Raw genomic sequence first — 19,825 nt, forward strand, 5'->3', positions numbered from 1 at the left:
GCATAACAAGACCCTAGATATACTAGTAGCTTTTTAACTTTAACTGATACATGGGGATTAAATCACGAGCAATAGAATGTATCAAGATCTAAAGCGATCGCTCTGAATCAGACTCAAAGGAGTTGAGCTTTTTCTTTTGAACCAGTTTTGGTATATAATTTTTGCAATTTCTGGTTTAGCAAAGTGCACCGAATGATGCATCCACACCCATGAACATAAGTAAAGCGATAAAAGTTTGGAGGAAAGTTTAGTAGTATCAGTTACAAGTCTCAAGGTGCACCTGATCGAATTAGATTTTTGAACTTTTCATTGGCTGCGACTAAGGCAGCAGCAATTCCAGGTTCATTAGCAGAATGACCAGCATCGGGAATTACCTGTTTTACCATTAAGAAAAAAAGAGATTAACTAATTAATTTGGTTCATGTTGAGTTATGCGAAAGGCTGCAAGTAAAAAGCACATCGACAATGGAATTATGATCTTCTATTCATATTTATGAGTCCTCACGTTTATACAAGCTGTTTTCCTTTAGGAACAGCAATCCATTTTTCTTTCTTCTTTTTTTTTTTTTTCATTTTTCAAAGAATGCATATTCTTATTTTACGGGATTTTCTGAAGAAATATGTTATGAATGAGCAGAGTAGGCTAACCAAATGGATCAACCACACTGAATGAGTCAAACAAGCTGAGCGTGTAGTGATCAAGCTAGACATACACCAGTTGTAAATAAGAAACACAGGAAGGTTGTACTGAAGATAAAGAAGTTTTCAAACCTTGAATTCTGCTTCAGGCCATGCTTTATGGAGATCCCATGCAGACATCATCGGGCAGCAAACATCATACCTACCCTGCCAATCATCAAAACTCAGCCTATTAGAACTCCAATAAACTGAGCAAACTGCAGTACCTTGCGTTAACAGCAATCATATGAGTATTATGTATTGGTTAGTACAGGGACATAGTGTGCTGTCTGTAAAACAAAGAAACAGCTAAATACATATACCAGTTCGGATCAAATCAAGCTGAGTACTACTTCTTAAATAGATGGAACTGGGTTTAAGTCACAGTGATACTTGTTTAAAGTCACAACAGAAATTTCTTCCCAGTTCTACTCGTTAAAACTTCACTTCGGAGGACTGGAAACTGACATGTATATAGGTTTCTCTATCTCTCAATCTCACCTTCTTCCAATCAGTTTTAAGGTCATTGTTAATAACTCTCTAAATAAATTATATGATATGAAAAAAGACTATATTTTCAAAATAAATTTCCTTTACAAATAGATCCATGCATGTCAGCTATTTATATAGTTACATCAGGTCGTGTCACTTTCAAGATTTATCTCATGTTTCAGATCATTTCATGAGGTTGTATCAAATATTGCCAAACGTACTACTGATAACTATCACTTCTTTGTATAATCTTTTGATGAACAAAGGCAATCCTAACGATATAATCATTGATGAACAAAGGCTAATATTTGGCGGCATATTAAAAAAAGAAATATTTACCTGTACGATAACAGTCCTAATATGACGGATCTTATCCACATTATCTAATATGTATGAACCAGAGGGAAGGAATCCCTTGTTTATAAAATAGTGATTCTCAATCCGTGCAAATGCCTGCAGAGAAACACAATTGAAAATGAAAAGGATTAGATTTCCATTGTGAAGTGGCCAAAGACTGGTATCATCGAGAGTTGGGGAAACAATAAGTGAAAGGGTGTATAATTCAATCAAGATTGTAGAGATACAACAATCAGTTACTAAAGATTTCTTTGACCAAGATTACAATCAGGTGTAGATTGAAATCAGAGAAATTAGGTAAGATTATATGTACATGCTCAAACTCAAAGACCATATTATATTATCAGACAAGTCGAATCATAGACAATGCTGCTTAGTATAATTAAAATAGTTCTAAGTGATACGAGTTTTCCTTAATCTGTAGTTATATGGAGTTCGGCGTTCAATTAGTTTGGACATAGCTAAGAAGAGAGGTTCATCTATGACTGATTTTTACCCAAATATTATACTTGTTAGAAGAAAATGACTTTAATATATATAAAGCTTTGATCATCATCAAATCAATGAAAAAGTCATACCCAAAGCTTTTGCATAAATTTAAGATGTTTTAACAATTTGATGTCGAAGAATAAATAAACAATGTCAACCTGAACATTGTGAACCTTAGCAACCGACTTTATTTGAAAAACTCAGCCAATTGGCACATTCCAGACTCTCAATGTTCAGCTGCTTGATGTATATTACTACTACATATGATAGATATGACCAAATATATGTCAGGAAAGAAGCATAGAACTTGCCAATGAGAAAATGTCATCTTCACCCCTTTTGACATTCTCTTGATTTTGTAGAAGATGGGCAGTCATCAATTCCCATGTAGTCCAAATTTTCGCAGCCTTAATCTAAAAAGAAAACAAACAATTAATGTGCAGTCAGCAATAATGGAAAACGGAAGGCTAGAAATATAGTGTGTGAATTCTCCATAGCCTAGAGGTATTACAGCTCAACAAATGCCTAGAGGTTTTACCATTCCACAAATATATCAAATTTCAAATGTAACCTCCATAATAGGTCAAATTTAACAAAAGAAGAGATATTAAGGCTAGAAACTAAGGACTTCAACAGCATTTTGGACGAAAGTTAGTTGCTTCTCGTACTTGACACCAACCAGTACACTCTCTCATATCTACTTTCCAGAAATGTCAGATTATTTGTCTAAGTATAATCCAACTTGGGGATAAGAAATTAAGGTCAACATGACTTGGTGCTGCATCCATACATGCATGCAGAGAAAGAGCTTTTGTAGTAAAGGAAAACGGAAGTAGGGATTGTATGATCTGTCACTAATCCAGCTAATTAATATGATTACCAGATTCAATTGCATATGGATGCACAAACTTAGTTTCCACATAGAAAAAGGAATATGTTTGGCCATGCCTAAGATTTGAGTTTGACTTTGTTTGTCCTCTGCAATGTTGCACTCCTATCACCAAGAGGCATGAGAAATAAAACTAAAAAATTGTTTGCTGTATGTACTTCTTATAATAAATTATGAAGTCATACACGAAAAACCCAAATAACAACAAATACTAATCAGATGTTGGATCTGAAAGCTACTAGAAGAAATATAATGTTGATATACCTCATATCTACTTTCCAGAAATGTTAGATTATTTGTCTAAGTATAATCCAACTCAAGGATAAGAAATTAAGGTCAACATGACTTGGTGCTGCATCCATACATGCATGCAGAGAAAGAGCATTTGTAGTAAAGGAAAACAGAAGTAGGGATTGTATGATCTGTTACTAATCCAGCTAATTAATATGATTACCAGATTCAATTGCATATGGATGCACAAACTTAGTTTCCACAAAGAAAAAGGAATATGTTTGGCCATGCCTAAGATTTGAGTTTGACTTTGTTTGTCCTCTGCAATGTTGCACTCCTATCTCCAAGAGGCATTTGAAATAAAACTAAAAAATTGTTTGCTGTATGTACTTCTTATAATAAATTATGAAGACATACACGAAAAACCCAAATGACAACAAATACTACTCATCAGACGTCGGATCTGAAAGCTACTAGAAGAAATATAATGTTGATATACCTGTACATCTAAGTCATCCGAATTAAGCCTCTTGTTATATGCCAGAATGAAATTATCCCTTTCTTCTTCAGGAATGAAATCTCTGAACGGTTCCCATGCTGACAGCACAGATAGATGATAAATTTCAATAATGACAGTGATATATAGATCAGAAATTAAATAAAATACAGTTCCAGAGGCTTAAGCAAATAGCAATTAAGCTGAAATCTGGTAATGAATGTCACTTCCTGTGCTATGCAACATTGACTATCAACCATGCAGCACCATTAAATATGCAGGAAAAAAAGAAGCCCAAATGGAGATAAATATCATTTCAGAATTTTATTAATGGCAGAACAAATTTTGAAGGATATACATGGTCAAGGTTTTTAAGTTACAGGCTCAGCTCGATATGCATAAGAGCTCTACAGAAACTGACACAACTTCATTTTGTTTACCAAGCTTGATACATATCAAATGTTAAATTCAAATTGTCAACTCAACTTGATTTCTGAAAATGACTATTCCTTCAACAGCTATTGCAAGAGAGGTGAAAGCATAAACATAAAAGCTTTTACACATGTTATAAAAGTAATTGGAAGCATAAAGGTTAGCCGTGCCAAAAATTTGTATATTTTATTTGACTGCTTGGTGGCTGAGAACCATTTAACAGAATTCCTTGTATATTTGATAGAGAAAATAAAGATCGGTAGATACAGTTATCGTGCATATGCAACAACACTAATGAATCTTGAGAATAACCTTTGAATAAAAACCCTCAATACATCACATATTTTGTGTGCATGTAATTGAAATAGTTGAGTCTATTAGGATAGTTATTCAAGTGTATTCCTGCTTATGCAAGAACTTTATTATCATGTGTAATCAGAGAAAACTAGTATGAGATATTTAGAAAATATCTAAAATAGTCCCATGAAAGTAATAAAGTAAAATGATAGCAATGAGAAGGAAAGGTGCAAATTCAACTTTAGAAAAATGTTATATTGAAGAAGGACCGAGGACGGTCATATATATACAAAAGCAAAAAAAAATCATACCATCTGGGAATATGGCTGCTGCACCACCCTCATAAAACCAATCAAGCTCTTTCTTCCTTAGTAAGAAGATACCTCTAAGAATAATACCAGTGACCTTAACAAAGGGATAAAATGTCAACATATACTTTTCATTTAGGAATATAACATCTTAAAATCTTAATCTCATAGCAAACTCCCAAAAGATTATTTAGTAATACACCTTGTCTGGATGTAATTGGCTGTAAGCGAGTGCCAATGTGCTTCCCCATGACCCACCAAAAACCTAAAATTATGTACATGCAAAGGTTAGGTTTTATACCATAACCATAGAAATCTCAAGAAATAATTTCACCTGCCATTCTGGTATCCCTAAATGCTCCCTTAGTTTTTCAATGTCACCAATCAAATCCCAAGTTGTATTATCAACTAAGCAAGCATGAGGCGTACTTTTACCTGCACCTCTCTGAAAGGAAGCAACTTAATTTGTAAATAAATTTCATTAGAAAAATATGTATAATCCACTAAAATTTTACCTGGTCAACTTAATTTATAAATAAGGAAGAAACCTAATTTGTAAAATGCAAGAGAGAAATTATACCTGATCTAACAAGATAATCCTATAAAATTCTGGGTCAAAGAATCGTCTATTGCTGGCCGATGTTCCAGCTCCTGGTCCACCATGAAGGAACACAACAGGCTGGGGAGGATTTCACAAGGAATAAGAACAAGAATTTTTTTAAAGAAAAAAACAGCCGGAATGTATTATAGAGGCAAATGAAAAATGATCTTTTCACATGAAATTACATCTGTAGGCTAGCAATTTTGGCTATTTAAGTTCCAGTTGTTTCTACTGATACCTCCAAAATCAATTAGTCATAACAAATTCCATCTGTATTTAGAAGAACCACTTTCTTGTAACTGTTCATTAAGGTTTCTCCATTAATAAATAAAAATGACCAGTTTTTGCAATTCTGTCAATTGACATCAGATAATGCTGAGAACTTTCAATGAGTTTTAGTCATAAAGGGTACCTTCATTGCAAGAAACACATTCAATTTATGGTCTATGAAGGACTCATGAAAATCATCCATTAAACAAATATGAAAAAGAGTAGGCTAGGATACTTACATGACCATTTGGATTTCCTGATTGTTCCCAGTACAATGTGTGGATATCTGAGACTTTTAAGAACCCAGTACTATAAGGCTCTATGTGAGGGTAAAGATTGGAATTGTATTCCTGTGGTTCCTTTGAAGATCCCATGAACGTATATTGCTGGACAACAGGAGTGCTACTTTTCTCAGCACAAACAAGTATCTTGTAACCTCCTGCAAGTCACAGTTGATGTATCATAAACCATGGCAAGAGTGTAAAAAGTAGTTTGATCAGTGATGTGTAGATTCAGATATCACACTGATATAATGAGTTCAATATTTTCAGGAATGTTTACTGGATGCACAATTCGGTTTTGCCAAAAAGGAGATTTATAGTTTATTTTACAAATGATATTTCTTGATATACAACACTTACTTAGTTAAGATTACTTTAAATTCAAAGAAATGAAAGTGCAAAGGTGGATCACCCAAATACATGTTAAAATTAGGTAGCTAGTCAATGCCTCCTTAGTAAGATACAAAGGCAGCTTTATTTTGAAACTTTGGGTCAAAATTTAATGAGGAAAAGAAGGAAATTTGGTTCAAACATATTTGACATATTAATACTCTGATGGCCAACCTTCTGAAGTGTTGAGCTGAAATGTATGCCAAGCTTTTGTTGCAGGCAAATCAAATCCATTTTCCAATACATTTCTTCAGTTAATGCAACTTGATGGCTTGCGAATAAGAAGAAAAAATGCAATAGTTGAGAAGAGAAACACTTCTGATTTGGAGGAGTTGCTGAAACGTGAAAGTAAGCTCAGATGGAATAGTTGAGGAGCTGATGAACCGTTCTTTGCAAGTGAGTGCCTTGGAGGAAACAAGAGAAACCTAGTTGCAAGAAGGTTGGATATGGGGAAAAGTCAGGGACGGTTCAAGAGACACTTGACAAGTTTCAAGTGTTGAATTCCGTATGTTCTATCACTTATGATGAACGTACATCAATTCTAGCATTGTCCAGTTTTGGTGGCCGCAACATGAAGCAAGTCGATGCCAAGACACCTATGTTCAACTGGCATTTGAAGAGGAGATTGATTGGATGTTGACATCCTTTTTGCGAGCTTTGTCGAGAATGTGTTGTGTGCTATGTTTTTTGATTGACATAAGTTCATAAATTTTGGTTTGTAGGCATGCTCATATGCATGTTAGGAGGGCACAAATCAAAAGACTGGCGTCAGGTGGATAGTAATTCCGTTCAGGTGGATTGCCGTCACGTAAATTATCCTTCGATTTTGGATGTATAATCTCGAGTAAAAGTAATTATGTTTTCCTTTTATAAGAGACAATCGAAAATAGACGCCATGAATTCCTACAGCTTCTTAGGCGGTCAACAAATCTAGCACACTTTCACCTCTAAGGTATGAAAATTTGACAACCAATTTATCAGGGGCGACACCGATCACGGAAACAATTAGACAAAAAAAAATCTAGGAAAAGCAACTAGAGTAACGACGATCGATGCGATGCGATGCGATACTGGTTGAATCAGACTGAGTCGGGATCTAAGAAAGATCGAGGGAAGAGAGTGCGTACCCAGCAGAGGCTTCTTCGTGCGAAGCGTAGGAGACAGGGAGTGGTAAATATAACGGAAAGAGAGCGGGGTTGAAATTCTAACTTGACAGGGGCGAGGTGGACGGACAAAAGAGGCGGAGGCGGCAGTGCCGGCACCGGCGACGGTGGTGGCGAATTTGGCGATGCAAGTGGAGTTGGGGATCTGCAACCCTGTGAGTCTCATCGCACACTAGCGATTTGGATTTTATGGGAGGAAGAATCCAACGGCGCTTTTTGATCGCATTGGATTCGAGCGATTAGCAATTGGGATAATGACGTGGACTAGAATTTGTTGTTTGTTATTAAAATTTATTTGGGTAATGCTAATGGTCAAAACATGTTCAGTTAGAATACATGCATATATGTTGATCCGGCAATAAGAATGGGAGACCCCATTTAGTAGAGTCAATACCGCGAGGAGGGCCACAGGCCTCGGCCGAGTGGATAAGGAGGGCGACGACCAGCTGAGGCTTTCGAGCGGAAGCAATATACCTCGCCGGAGGCGGGGTTCCGACGCTCATGATAAACAGTAGGAAAGGCAGAGCAGAGGGCCTGTTCGGCCGAAGGAATAAAACATCAACGCTGCGAACAGTCCAGAGCACATGACCCGGAAGCTCCCGTGCGGATCAGAACATCCGATCGGCCGGACGCGAGGAAACGGCCGACAGGTCGGACGATTGACAGGGAGTAAGAAAAGGCAAGGATAGGAACATCTTCTGACAGCAGATGATATGCAGGATCCTAAGACATGGGCTCACTGTCCCATCAAGGACATGGGCTCACTGTCCCATCAAAGACATGCTCACTGTCCCATCAAAGACGTGCTCGTACTGTAGCAGTAAGGAGTCAGGCAAGCTCCTCTGACAGGCCCATACTGGGTATGGGTTGAGGACACGTGTGTGTACCTCAGTATATGTACGTCAGCCTCCTCAGAAGTCTATATAAGGCCTCCACTTCTTCAACCGGAGGTACGCGAGTCTTCATCCGGCAACCACTTTCATCTATTCCTTCGTCTGACTTGAGCGTCGGAGGGTCGTCGCCGGGACACCCCTCCCGGCTCGGTTTTGTTGCAGGTTCGCCGGAGCACTCGAGGATTCAGCAGGGAGCGCCACGTCCCCAGCATTCATTGACCCCTGGTTCGAACAGGATCAATTTGGCACCGTCTGTGGGAATCACACCTGCATCCGAACAGAGACAATGGACGAGGCTGGAAGAATACATAATGTGGCACTCTCACAAGAAGAGTTGGACGCTCTGGTCGAGATGAGGGCCGCCAAACTTGTGAAGCAAAAACAGAAAGAGGCAGCCGAGCGGCCGGAGCAACAAGCAACATCTGCGTCAGGTGGCCGAGCGGAAGCACCTCAAGCCACCGTTGCGTTCCATCGGGCCTTATTCCGCACCCCTGAAGCCGTACCAGCTCGAAAAGATAGGGGATCTTCTTCCGACGAAATGCCCAGGTGAGACGCCAGAAAAGGGAAAGCTCCCCGAGCAGATTCATCTCCGGCGGATCAATCGCCAATTCTGGAGGCTATTCTACGAGACCCTTTGCCCAAGCATTACGTGCCTCCAGGCGATCGGCGAGTACAATGGAACAAGACCGGATGATCATCCGGGTAAGTTCGATAACTGACTATGCTCCATCGATGTCTGAGATGGAGTAAAGTCGAGTCTTTCTTACCACTTTATCGAGATCGGCTCAGCGGTGGTTTCGGAGGATCTTCGGACGGATCTATCACTAGTTTCAAGGACTTCCGAGCGGCCTTCCTCCACCACTTCGCCAGTCGGCGTTATCGGAAGACAAGTGTCGACTTGTTCGCAATCAAGCAAGAGCCGAGAGAATCGCTGAGCTTACATCCAGTGATTCAACCAAGTGGCGATGGATATTCCCACGGCCACATCGGAGACAATGATGAATGCCTTCACGCAAGGCCTTGTGGATGGGGACTTCTTCGGTCGCTCATCAAAGCCGCCCAAGATTATGATCATATCTTTGCCGGGCCAATGAATATATCAACGTGGAGGAAGCGCAGGCAGCCAGGAAGAAAGAAACACCAACCGAACGGGCTCCTCCTGCCGAGCGGAGACCCTTGGCCGCTCATCAACCGCCAAGAGGACCAAGGGCCGAAGCAATCCGCTCCCCTCGTATGAGGTCCCAAGTACAAGAGGTAGCTGCCGCTCGGCCCAAGCCAAAGAAGAGATGGACCCCTATGTTCTGCTCTTTCCACCAAACGGATACGCACAACACGAGGGATTGTCGAAGTCTTCCCTTCGTGGCTAATCCCGTTCCCAGGAATGCCGAACGACGGTCTCCTCCCATCGACAGGAGACAAAGGACCCATGAAACCGACCGGAACCGCACCGAGAGGCAACATCGGCATACGCCCGATCGGCACCGGTCTCCAAGACAGGAGAATCGACGGGCATCCAGAGAACGGTCCCGACCGTCCGCTCGGGAAGAGGAGAATAGAAGCAATATTGCCAGAGGCGAGATCAACGTTATTGCTGGTGGGCCGACCGGAGGAGACTCCAACCGAGTCAGAAAGGCAGGCGTCCGGCAGCTCCAGATCCACGCAGTCGGTTGCAGCCAAGAGCGGGCAAGTGGACCGGAAATCACTTTCGGGCCCGGAGACTTAGAAGGAGTCGAAGTGCCCCACGACGACGCCCTGCTCATTAAAGCGGTAATAGCAAATTACACTATTCACCGCATATTTGTTGACACAGGGAGTTCGGTCAACATCATATTCAAGAAGGCGTTTGACCAGCTGCAAATTGATCGAGCCGAGCTGCTTCCCATGACAACCCCGCTCTATGGGTTTACGGGTAACGAAGTTCAGCCGGTCGGACAGATCCGGCTGGCTACCTCGCTGGAAGAGGAGCCGCTCAGGAGGACCAGGACAATAAATTTTGTGGTGGTCGATTCTCCCTCGTCCTACAACATCATTTTGGGCCGACCGGTGCTCGGCGAATTCCGAGCAGTCGTCTCAACCTTCCACCAGAAGATGAAGTTCCCCGTCGAAGACAAGGTGGGAGAGGTACGGGGAGATCAGTTAGCAGCTCGGCGGTGTTACATAGAGATGGTCCGAAGAGAATCCAACTCCGCTCGGAAGGCGCCTCGAATCGAGGTAAATGCTATCACTGAAAAGCCACCCGCCTTAATCTATGAGGAAAAAGAGGAGGTGCAGATTCATCCGACCCGATCGGAGGCCACGACTTTTGTTGCCTCTGATCTGGAGGAGAAGCAGAAGGAGGAGCTAATCCAATGCCTCCGACGAAATCATGATGTATTCGTCTGGTCGACACATGAATTGCCTGGAATCTCGCCGAGCATAGCACAGCATGAGTTGCATGTCCGACCGGACGCTCGGCCGATAAAGCAGAGAAAAAGAGATTTCAGCGTCGAGCAGAACTCCATCATCCGAGCGGAGGTCGAGCAGCTTCTGGAGGCCGGCCATATACGAGAAGTACAGTTTCTGAGTTGGTTGGCTAACGTAGTATTAGTCTCCAAGCCGGGCGGCAAGTGGAGAGTCTGTATTGATTTTCAGGACTTAAACAAAGCATGCCCCAAAGATTTTTATCTCCTGCCCCGGATAGATCAGCTGGTAGACTCTACGGCTGGCTGCGAATTAATTTGTATGCTCGACGCCTACCAAGGGTATCATCAAGTGCCGCTCGTCCGGGAAGATCAGGAAAAAGTAAGCTTCGTAACGGCCGACGGCACATATTGCTATAATGTGATGCCGTTCGGATTGAAGAATGCCGGGGTCACTTATCAACGCTTGATGAACAAAGTATTCAGAGAGCAGATCGGGCGGAATCTGGAAGTTTATGTGGACGACATCCTTATCAAGTCCGCCCGAGCGGCCGACCTCTTCAAGGACATGGAAGAAACCTTCCGAACGCTGCGCAAATATGGAGTCAAGCTAAATCCTCAAAAGTGCCTGTTCGGAGCAAAAGGAGGGCGTTTCTTGGGATACATAGTGACCGAGCGGGGAATCGAAGCCAATCCCAGCAAGGTGAAAGCTCTGCAAGACATGCCGCCTCCAAGGAATACAAGGGAAGTGCAGCGATTGACCGGTCGGATAACTGCTTTATCCAGATTCATTTCCAAAACCGCCGACCGGAGCCTACCATTCTTCAAAATTTTGCGCAAGGCCACTAAATTTCACTGGGACGAGGAATGCGACCGAGCATTTGAAAAATTGAAGACATATCTTAATTCTTTGCCTATACTAGCCAAGCCGATCGGGGGTGAGTCACTTTATATTTATCTGTCGTCAACTGAGCATGCTGTAGGCTCAGCACTTGTTAGGGCGAGCGGCGAAGAGCAACCGGTGTATTTTCTAAGCCACATTTTAAAAGATGCTGAATCTCGTTACACCGGGCTCGAGAAGTTGGCCTTTGCTTTGGTTCTAGCCGCCCGGCGCCTTCGACCATATTTCTTGGCTCACACCATCATCGTCCGGACAAACAGTCCACTAGGAAGAGTGCTGTTGAATCCAGAAGCGTCCGAACGGCTCATCAAGTGGACGACAGAACTAAGTGAATTTGACATCCAATACCAGCCCCGCTCGGCGATCAAAGCGCAATCCTTGGCTGATTTTGTGACCGAAGTGCAGAGGCCAGAGCCAGAAGCTATGTGGAGGATATATGTGGATGGGTCTTCCACTCGGCTCGGAAGTGGGATTGGAATACTGCTACTCTCACCCCAAGAAGAAAAGATGCACCTATCCGTCCGGCTGGATTACAAAGCTACCAACAATGAAACAGAGTATGAGGCCCTCATAGCCGGATTGCAGGCAGCACGGCATGTAGGGGCTGGTCGGGTGACTCTCTATTCGGACTCACAGTTGGCCGCTCAACAACTTTCTGGCACCTTTGAAATCAACAGCGTTCGGCTTAAGCTCTACGCTGAAGCCTTTGAAAAACTCAAAGCTACTTTCCGAGAGGTCCTTATTCGAAAGATTCCCCGAACGGAGAACCAGGTAGCCGATGACTTGGCCAAACTAGCAAGTTCTATAGTGCCGGTCACCATTCAGCAACCAATTGAAAAAGTATTGCTGGTAGCGTACGTCAACCGGATGGAAAGCCTCACGTTTCCAAGCGACTGGAGGACACCTATCATAGAGTTCCTCCGCTCGGGAGCCACACCGGCTGATCGGGATGAAGCCCAGCTGCTCAGGAGGAGGGCCGGTCGGTTCACACTCATCGGTGATCAGCTCTACAAGAAGGCTTTCTCACGTCCTCTGTTGAAATGCGTGAGCTCGGAAGACTCGGCTTACATTCTCCAAGAAGTACATCAAGGATCATGTGGAGGGCATCCGGGCGGACGATCATTAGCTAAGAAGATCCTGCTAGCTGGATACTTTTGGCCGACCTTGCAAATAGATGCCGCTCGGATAGTATCTACATGCCTTTCGTGCCAGAAGTATCACAACTTCTCCCACCGACCGGCAGAAGAGATGAAGGCATCAACCGTCTCATGTCCGTTCGATCAATGGGGAATGGATATCGTGGGTCCATTTCCGATGGCGACCGGACAGAGGAAATTTTTGCTGGTGGCGGTCGATTATTTCTCCAAGTGGGTGGAAGCCGAGCCACTAGCCAGGATCACCGAACAGATGGTCAAAAAATTCATATGGCAACACATCATCTGTAGGTTCGGTATCCCTCGCCGATTGGTTTCCGACAATGGGCGGCAATTCACAGGGAAGGTGCTAGAAGATTGGTGCAAAAGCTATGGCATTGAGCAACACTTCACGTCCGTGGCTTACCCCCAAAGCAACGGTCAAGCCGAAGTAGCCAACCGGGAAATTCTCCGTATTCTGCGCGCTCGGCTCGACCACGTGGGAGGAAGTTGGCCGGATGAAGTGCCGGGCGTTTTATGGGCCATCCGGACGACTCCTAAGGAAGCGACGGGCGTCACACCTTTTCATCTGGTGTACGGCGGCGAAGCAGTCATCCCGGTTGAAGTTGGCGTCGAGTCCGTCCGGGTCCAATTGTACGATGAAGGCAACGCCGATCGGAGGAACATGGAGCTGGATTTGATTGACGAGGAACGAGCCAAGGCATCCGTTCGGCTGATGGCATACCGTCAACGAATGAAGCAAAACTACAACCGCCGCGTCATTCCCCGATCATTCCAGGTCGGCGACCTTGTCTGGAAGAAAGTCAAACCGGTCGGCGACGTCGGCAAGCTTGAAGCGCCGTGGGCAGGCCCGTTCAAAATCATCGAAAAGCTCCGCTCGGGCGCATATTATTTGGAGGATGAGGACGGCCGACAGCTAGATAGACCGTGGAGCGCGAACCACCTCCAGCCTTACCGGGCGGGGTGAAAGGTGTGCCAATGTAGATCATCCTGTGTACTTTTTTCGACTGAATACTTGAAATGCATAAATGAAAAATCAAGAGAACAAATATAAGGCATCATCAACAAGGAACGAAGGCCCCGCGTCGTTTGGCCGGAGGTAAATGGGTCGAGCCAAGCGCTCGAAGATCGAAGACCCAGTACCTTCCGGATGGAGGTAAATTATCCGAGCCAAAATGCTCGACGAAGCAGACCCTGAGCTGTTCGGCCAGGAGTACGTTCTTCAAGGTAGGTGAAAAGGGCATATGGATTATCCAAACCAAGCGCCCGAATAGTAAAGGCCTCCCAGCCGATTGGATTCGCAAGCAAATGACCCGTGCCGTTCGGCCGGGCACAAAGACTGTCCAAGCGCGAGATAAGTTATGAAGGCCAAGGTCGCTCGACCTGGTAAGGAGTTAGCCTTGGAGACCGACGAGCCCCGTCGTTAAACATCGAGAGCCGCGCCGACCGGCTATAAATATCCGCGCCGACGAGCTCCGTCGTTAAATATCGAGAGACGAGCCGGCGTCTATAAACCCTCCGAGCGGGAGACCGACGAGCCCCGTCGTTAAACATCGAGAGTCGCACCGACCGGCTATAAATATCCGCCGAGCTCCGTCGTTAAATATCGAGGGCGGCGTCTATAAACCCTCCGAGCGGGAGACCGACGAGCCCCGTCGTTAAACATCGAGAGTCGCACCGACCGGCTATAAATATCGTCGCCGACGAGCTCCGTCGTTAAATATCGAGAGACGAGCCGGCGTCTATAAACCCTCCGAGCGGGAGACCGACGAGCCCCGTCGTTAAACATCGAGAGCCGCGCCGACCGGCTATAAATATCCGCGCCGACGAGCTCCGTCGTTAAAGATCGAGAGCCGCGCCGACCGGCTATAAACATCCGCGCCGACGAGCTCCGTCGTTAAAGATCGAGAGCCGCGCCGACCGGCTATAAACATCCGCGCCGACGAGCACCGTCGTTAAAAATCGAGAGCCGCGTCGACCGGCTATAAATAATCGCGCCGTCGAGCACCGACGTTAAAGATCGAAAGACGAGCCGGCATCTATAAACTCTCCGAGCGGAAGACCGACGAGCTCCGTCATTAAAAATCGAGAGCCGCGCCGACCGGCTATAAATATACGCGCCGTCAAAACTAAAGACGCCAGATAACGAGCGTTCTCAAGTACTAAATTGACTAAGTCCGATCGGCCATCAGTTTGCCAATACTTCGCACTCACTGAATGCAAACAGTATAGCCAAGCGCTAAACGATTTTGAAGAAACGAGTCGATTGATTGACCCGATCAGTTGTCTAGTGGGAAACACGTATAGCTTAACTGACTCTACAAATGAACACCAAACAGACAGAAGAGGGCAATGAAGGACAAACAAAAATAGAAGCAAAGGATTACAATAATGCCGAACGGCAAGTACAAAAATTTTACATCCGCCGAGCGGATGAAATACAGAAAGTACTTAGAAGGATTCGCCTCACTCCGGGTCCTCAAAATTGAAAAAGGCGTCCGGGATATCGTCAATCATGGCCGCCAGGTCGGAAGCTGGAATGTGCATTCCCGCAGGAAGGTGGCCACCCTTCTTCAAGTACGCCATGGTGACCTTGACCGCCTCGGCGAAAGTTGATGAGACGTTGCCGCCGAATTTTGCGCCGAACCGTTCCGATCGGAGGTATTCTTGGCGCGCTGTTGCTAGGCGGCTCGGCTCTCCCTCCTTATATTTTTTGAGCGCCGCCCGGGAAGCGGTTAAGGAATCTTGGACTGCCTTCAAGTCCATTGCAGCCTTTGTGCGTTCTGTCGAACGGTCCTCCCGCTCGGCGTTCAGTTGGGCCTCCAGATCCTTGGATCGCTGATCTAGCGCACGGACATCTACTTTCATCTTGTCCAGATCAGCTATTACTCGCTTCTTCCGGGCAGTAGCGCGTTTGGCATTCGCTTCACGCTTCTTGACTTGGCCCTCTAGCCGAGCCACCTCTGTAGCCAGGTCGGCGGACTTCTTCTGTTCGGCCTCGAGGGTTTGTTTCTCCCGCTCGGCCGATGGACCCTCCGACACTTGGAGTTTTTCCAGAAGACCCTCCAGCTCGGCTAGCCGATGGCTAGTGGCGATTTGCTCAGCCCAACGCTGTAAGGGAAATAATAAGATCATCGACCCAACTGAAGCGTGGCACAGGAAGAAAAATGAATTTACCTGAGTCGCCTGCTGCATGTTGTTATCGCCGAGCTGCTTGGGCGTCATGAGGGCCACCTGAATCTGCGCGTCCTCGAAAAGCTTGGCGAGCGGACCCGTCAGGGTTATTTCATGAACGGGGCTTGCGGGCCGATCAGCTGACAGCAAATATTCCTCCGATGGGAATCGAAGGGTAGTCTTGATGGTCGGGTGGCCGGCCGGCTCTTCCTCAGCCGCAGTCGCCTGGCCTGAGGACTCCCCTATGGTAGAGGTTTCGCCCAACCGTCGTAAGCGACGACGAGTTTGGGGAGGAGAGCCCGAGGGCTGTGCGGTGGGCGAAGCCACGGGGGTCCCGATCTGCGGCGGCGTGCGGTCTGGCGAATCTACCCTGATCGGCACCTGTGGTTCCTCCTCTTGGGTCGGCGGGAGGCTGGGGTCTCTTCGACGTTTCCGCCGAACTTCCAGTGGGGGATCCCCGACCTGGGGGACTCCCAGCTCTGCTGGAGCAGAGGAAACAGGATCCGCCTCAACCTCCGTTAAAGCGGCTGAGGTAACTTCTGTTTCAGGGGCGGACTGCGTCCCCCCCTCTCCTGTAGCGGTCGGGCGGCTGGGGATAAGACCCCGCTCGGCGAGTTCTTTTTTAGTCGCCGCCTCGATTTCCACGGCCTTCAACTTCAGATGATCGGTGGCCTTGGAGCGCCACATGACTTCAGCTGTAATGGAAGAAATTAAAATCAGTTAGACAAAAAGGCGAGGAGAGTAAAAAGTCCTTACTCATGCGGTAGGGGAGATTGGCCCGAACGGGAGATAATCCGAAAATATACAACACCCCCTTGAGAAGCAACTAGTCGATCTTGTACCGCTAACCGGACAACCAGTTCGCCGCATGAAGGTAAGCCGGGTTGCTTCTGAATTTGCCGAGCTCCGGCTGGGTCGGCACGGCGGTCTGCCATTTTGTTCGAAATGCTGGCCGCTCGGGAAGTCGGATATAGAAGAAAAATTTCTTCCAGTGCTTGTTGGAGGTCGGCATATTATCAAAAAAATTAAAGCCTATTCTACTCTGGAAAATGAAAGTGTCCAACTCGGATTGTTTGGGGTAGAAGAAGAAGTGAAATATTTTGGGGTCAAGAGGGATACTATGCAGCTTAAAGAGGACAACCACCCCGCTCAGCAACCTAAAGGAGTTCGGCACAAGTTGGCCGAGCGGGATGCGGAAATAATTACAAACCTCCAAGATGAATGGATGGGTAGGAAATCTAAGGCCGCCCTGGAATTGGTCTAGAAAAAAGCAAATGGTGCCGATCGGCGGGTTATGGGGCCGATCAGACGGGTCGGCTATAATTATTTCATGGTCATCAGGGATCTCATACGTCCGAGCAAGACGCCGAGCACCCTCTTCATTAAACCGACTCTCCATGGTCATATACCAAGGGCCATGAACATCCACAGTGGGTACGGAAATACTTGCCATAACTGAAGTATCAAGAAAAAGAAAGAAGGAAGCCGAAGGAAACTCGAAAACGGAGGACAGACAAGAGTTCGCAAGCAGGGGAACGAAAGGAGTTCCACGCGAAAAGGAAAGGCCGAACGAAAGGAATGGAGAAGCTTACTGAGGAAAGGTGAACGGAGAAGATCACCAGAAAGCCGAAAACCACCAAGAGGCGAAAGCTAGGACAACCGGAATGAAGCAGCCGCGGGCACCTTCGACGGAGGACGAGCGATGAAACAGAGAAATGCGGCGTAAGGGTGGAGACGAAGGCTTTATGCGAACGAGGCTAATCGACCTCGTCCGTCGGATGCAGGTCACAAGAGACGAGGTTATCATCTAACCGTCCATTTCAAAGTAATCGCGTCCCATCGTACGGATCATCACCGCCACGCGAGAAGAGCCACGTGGCACTCTATCACCAGGCGCAATTAATGCGCCCATACCGCGCATGCTTCGACTTAATGGAAAAGATTTGTGCGATTTTCGAGAAGATTTAGACAAGCAAACATCCACGCTGGAGGCCAAGACATTCAGAACGAAGAGCCGAGCGGATGATGAGTTATGAGGGCCGAACGGCTCTAGGTATATCATAAGCGGCGGTAAGATGACGACCGCCCGTTCGGACACATAGTCCAGTCAGTCGGACTCACTGCCTTCTTCGGCTAGACTTGAAGAGGAGGCAAGTGATCCGGCAGTAAGAATGGGGGACCCCATTTAGCAGAGTCAATGCCGTGAGGAGGGCCACAGGCCTCGGCCGAGCGGATAAGGAGGGCGACGACCAGCTGAGGCTTCCGAGCGGAAGCAATATACCTCGCCGGAGGCGGGGTTCCGACGCTCATGATGAACAGTAGGAAAGGCAGAGCAGAGGGCCTGCTCGGCCGAAGGAATAAAACATCAACGCTGCGAATAGTCCAGAGCACATGACCCGGAAGCTCCCGTGCGGATCAGAACATCCGATCGGCCGGACGCGAGGAAACGGCCGACCGGTCGGACGATTGACGGGGAGTAAGAAAAGGCAAGGATAGGAACATCTTCTGACAGCAGATGATATGCAGGATCCTAGGACATGGGCTCACTGTCCCATCAAGGACATGGGCTCACTGTCCCATCAAAGACATGCTCACTGTCCCATCAAAGACGTGCTCGTACTGTAGCAGTAAGGAGTCAGGCAAGCTCCTCTGACAGGCCCATACTGGGTATGGGTTGAGGACACGTGTGTGTGCCTCGGTATATGTACGTCAGCCTCCTCAGAAGTCTATATAAGGCCTCCACTTCTTCAACCGGAGGTACGCGAGTCTTCATCCGGCAACCACTTTCATCTATTCCTTCGCCTGACTTGAGCGTCGGAGGGCCGTCGCCGGGACACCCCTCCCGGCTCGGTTTTGTTGCAGGTTCGCCGGAGCACTCGAGGATTCAGCAGGGAGCGCCACGTCCCCAGCGTTCGTTGACCCCTGGTTCGGACAGGATCACATGTATAAGGATATTTTAGTAATATCATATTTGTATATTAATTACATGCATCTACATGCATGTATTATAATTGAAAGATAGAGATTTCTAGCTGGTCAAATTATAGCCAACAAGATTTACTGAAATTATGAATAATGCTAAATGGTAAGAATCTGGTCAGCCAAAATATATGTATGCATGTACAAGGGTATTTTAGTAATATCATATTTGTATATTAATTACATACATGTACATGCATGCATTATAATTGGAAGATAAAGATTTCTAACTGACCAGATTCTAGTCAACAAGATTTATTGAAATTATGGATAATGTTAAATGGTCAGAATCTGGCCAACAAGATTTACTGAAATTATGGGTAATGCTAAATGGCCAGAATCTAACCAGCCAGAATACATGCATACATGTACAAAGGTATTTTAGTAATATCATATTTGTATATTAATTACATACATATACATACATACATACATACATACATTATAATTAGAAAATAGAGATTTCTTGCTGACCAGATTCTGGCCAATAAGATTTACTGAAATTATGAGTAATGCTAAATGATCAGAATCTGGCCAGCCAGAATACATACATGCATGCATGTACAAGGGTATTTTAGTAATATCATATTTGTATATTAATTACATGTATGCATTATAATTGGAAGATAGAAACTTCTAGCTGGCCACATTCTGGCCAACAAGATTTATTGAAATTATGGATAATGCTAAATGGCCATAATCTAGCCAGCCAGAATACATGCATGTATGTATGTACAAGGGTATTTTATTAATATCATATTTGTATATTAATTACATGCATGTACATGTATGCATTATAATTGGAAGATAGAGATTTCAAGCTGGCTTGATTCTGGGCAACAAGATTTATTGAAATTATGGGTAATGCTAAATGGCTAAAATCTGACCAGCAAGAATACATGCATGTAAAAGGGTATTTTAGTAATATCATATTTGTATATTAATTACATG

The 19,825-nt window shown here is 45.3% G+C and overlaps 1 protein-coding gene across 1 annotated transcript; it reads right to left on the reverse strand.

The window, feature by feature from the left end:
- Positions 1–122: 122 nt before the first annotated feature.
- LOC122002023 (proline iminopeptidase-like) lies at positions 123–7,562 on the reverse strand. The gene is made up of 11 exons (XM_042557049.1): positions 7,339–7,562; positions 5,780–5,979; positions 5,250–5,348; positions 5,004–5,114; positions 4,872–4,934; positions 4,673–4,766; positions 3,636–3,733; positions 2,328–2,429; positions 1,510–1,623; positions 772–846; positions 123–374 (listed from the first exon to the last, which is right to left on the reverse strand). Exons 1-11 carry the CDS (start codon positions 7,538–7,540, stop codon positions 270–272), a joined length of 1,263 nt encoding a protein of 420 aa, XP_042412983.1. The 5' UTR covers positions 7,541–7,562; the 3' UTR covers positions 123–269.
- Positions 7,563–19,825: the final 12,263 nt, after the last annotated feature.

Source organism: Zingiber officinale, chromosome 7A (genome assembly GCF_018446385.1).
Source record: "Zingiber officinale cultivar Zhangliang chromosome 7A, Zo_v1.1, whole genome shotgun sequence".
Classification (NCBI taxonomy): domain Eukaryota; kingdom Viridiplantae; phylum Streptophyta; class Magnoliopsida; order Zingiberales; family Zingiberaceae; genus Zingiber; species Zingiber officinale.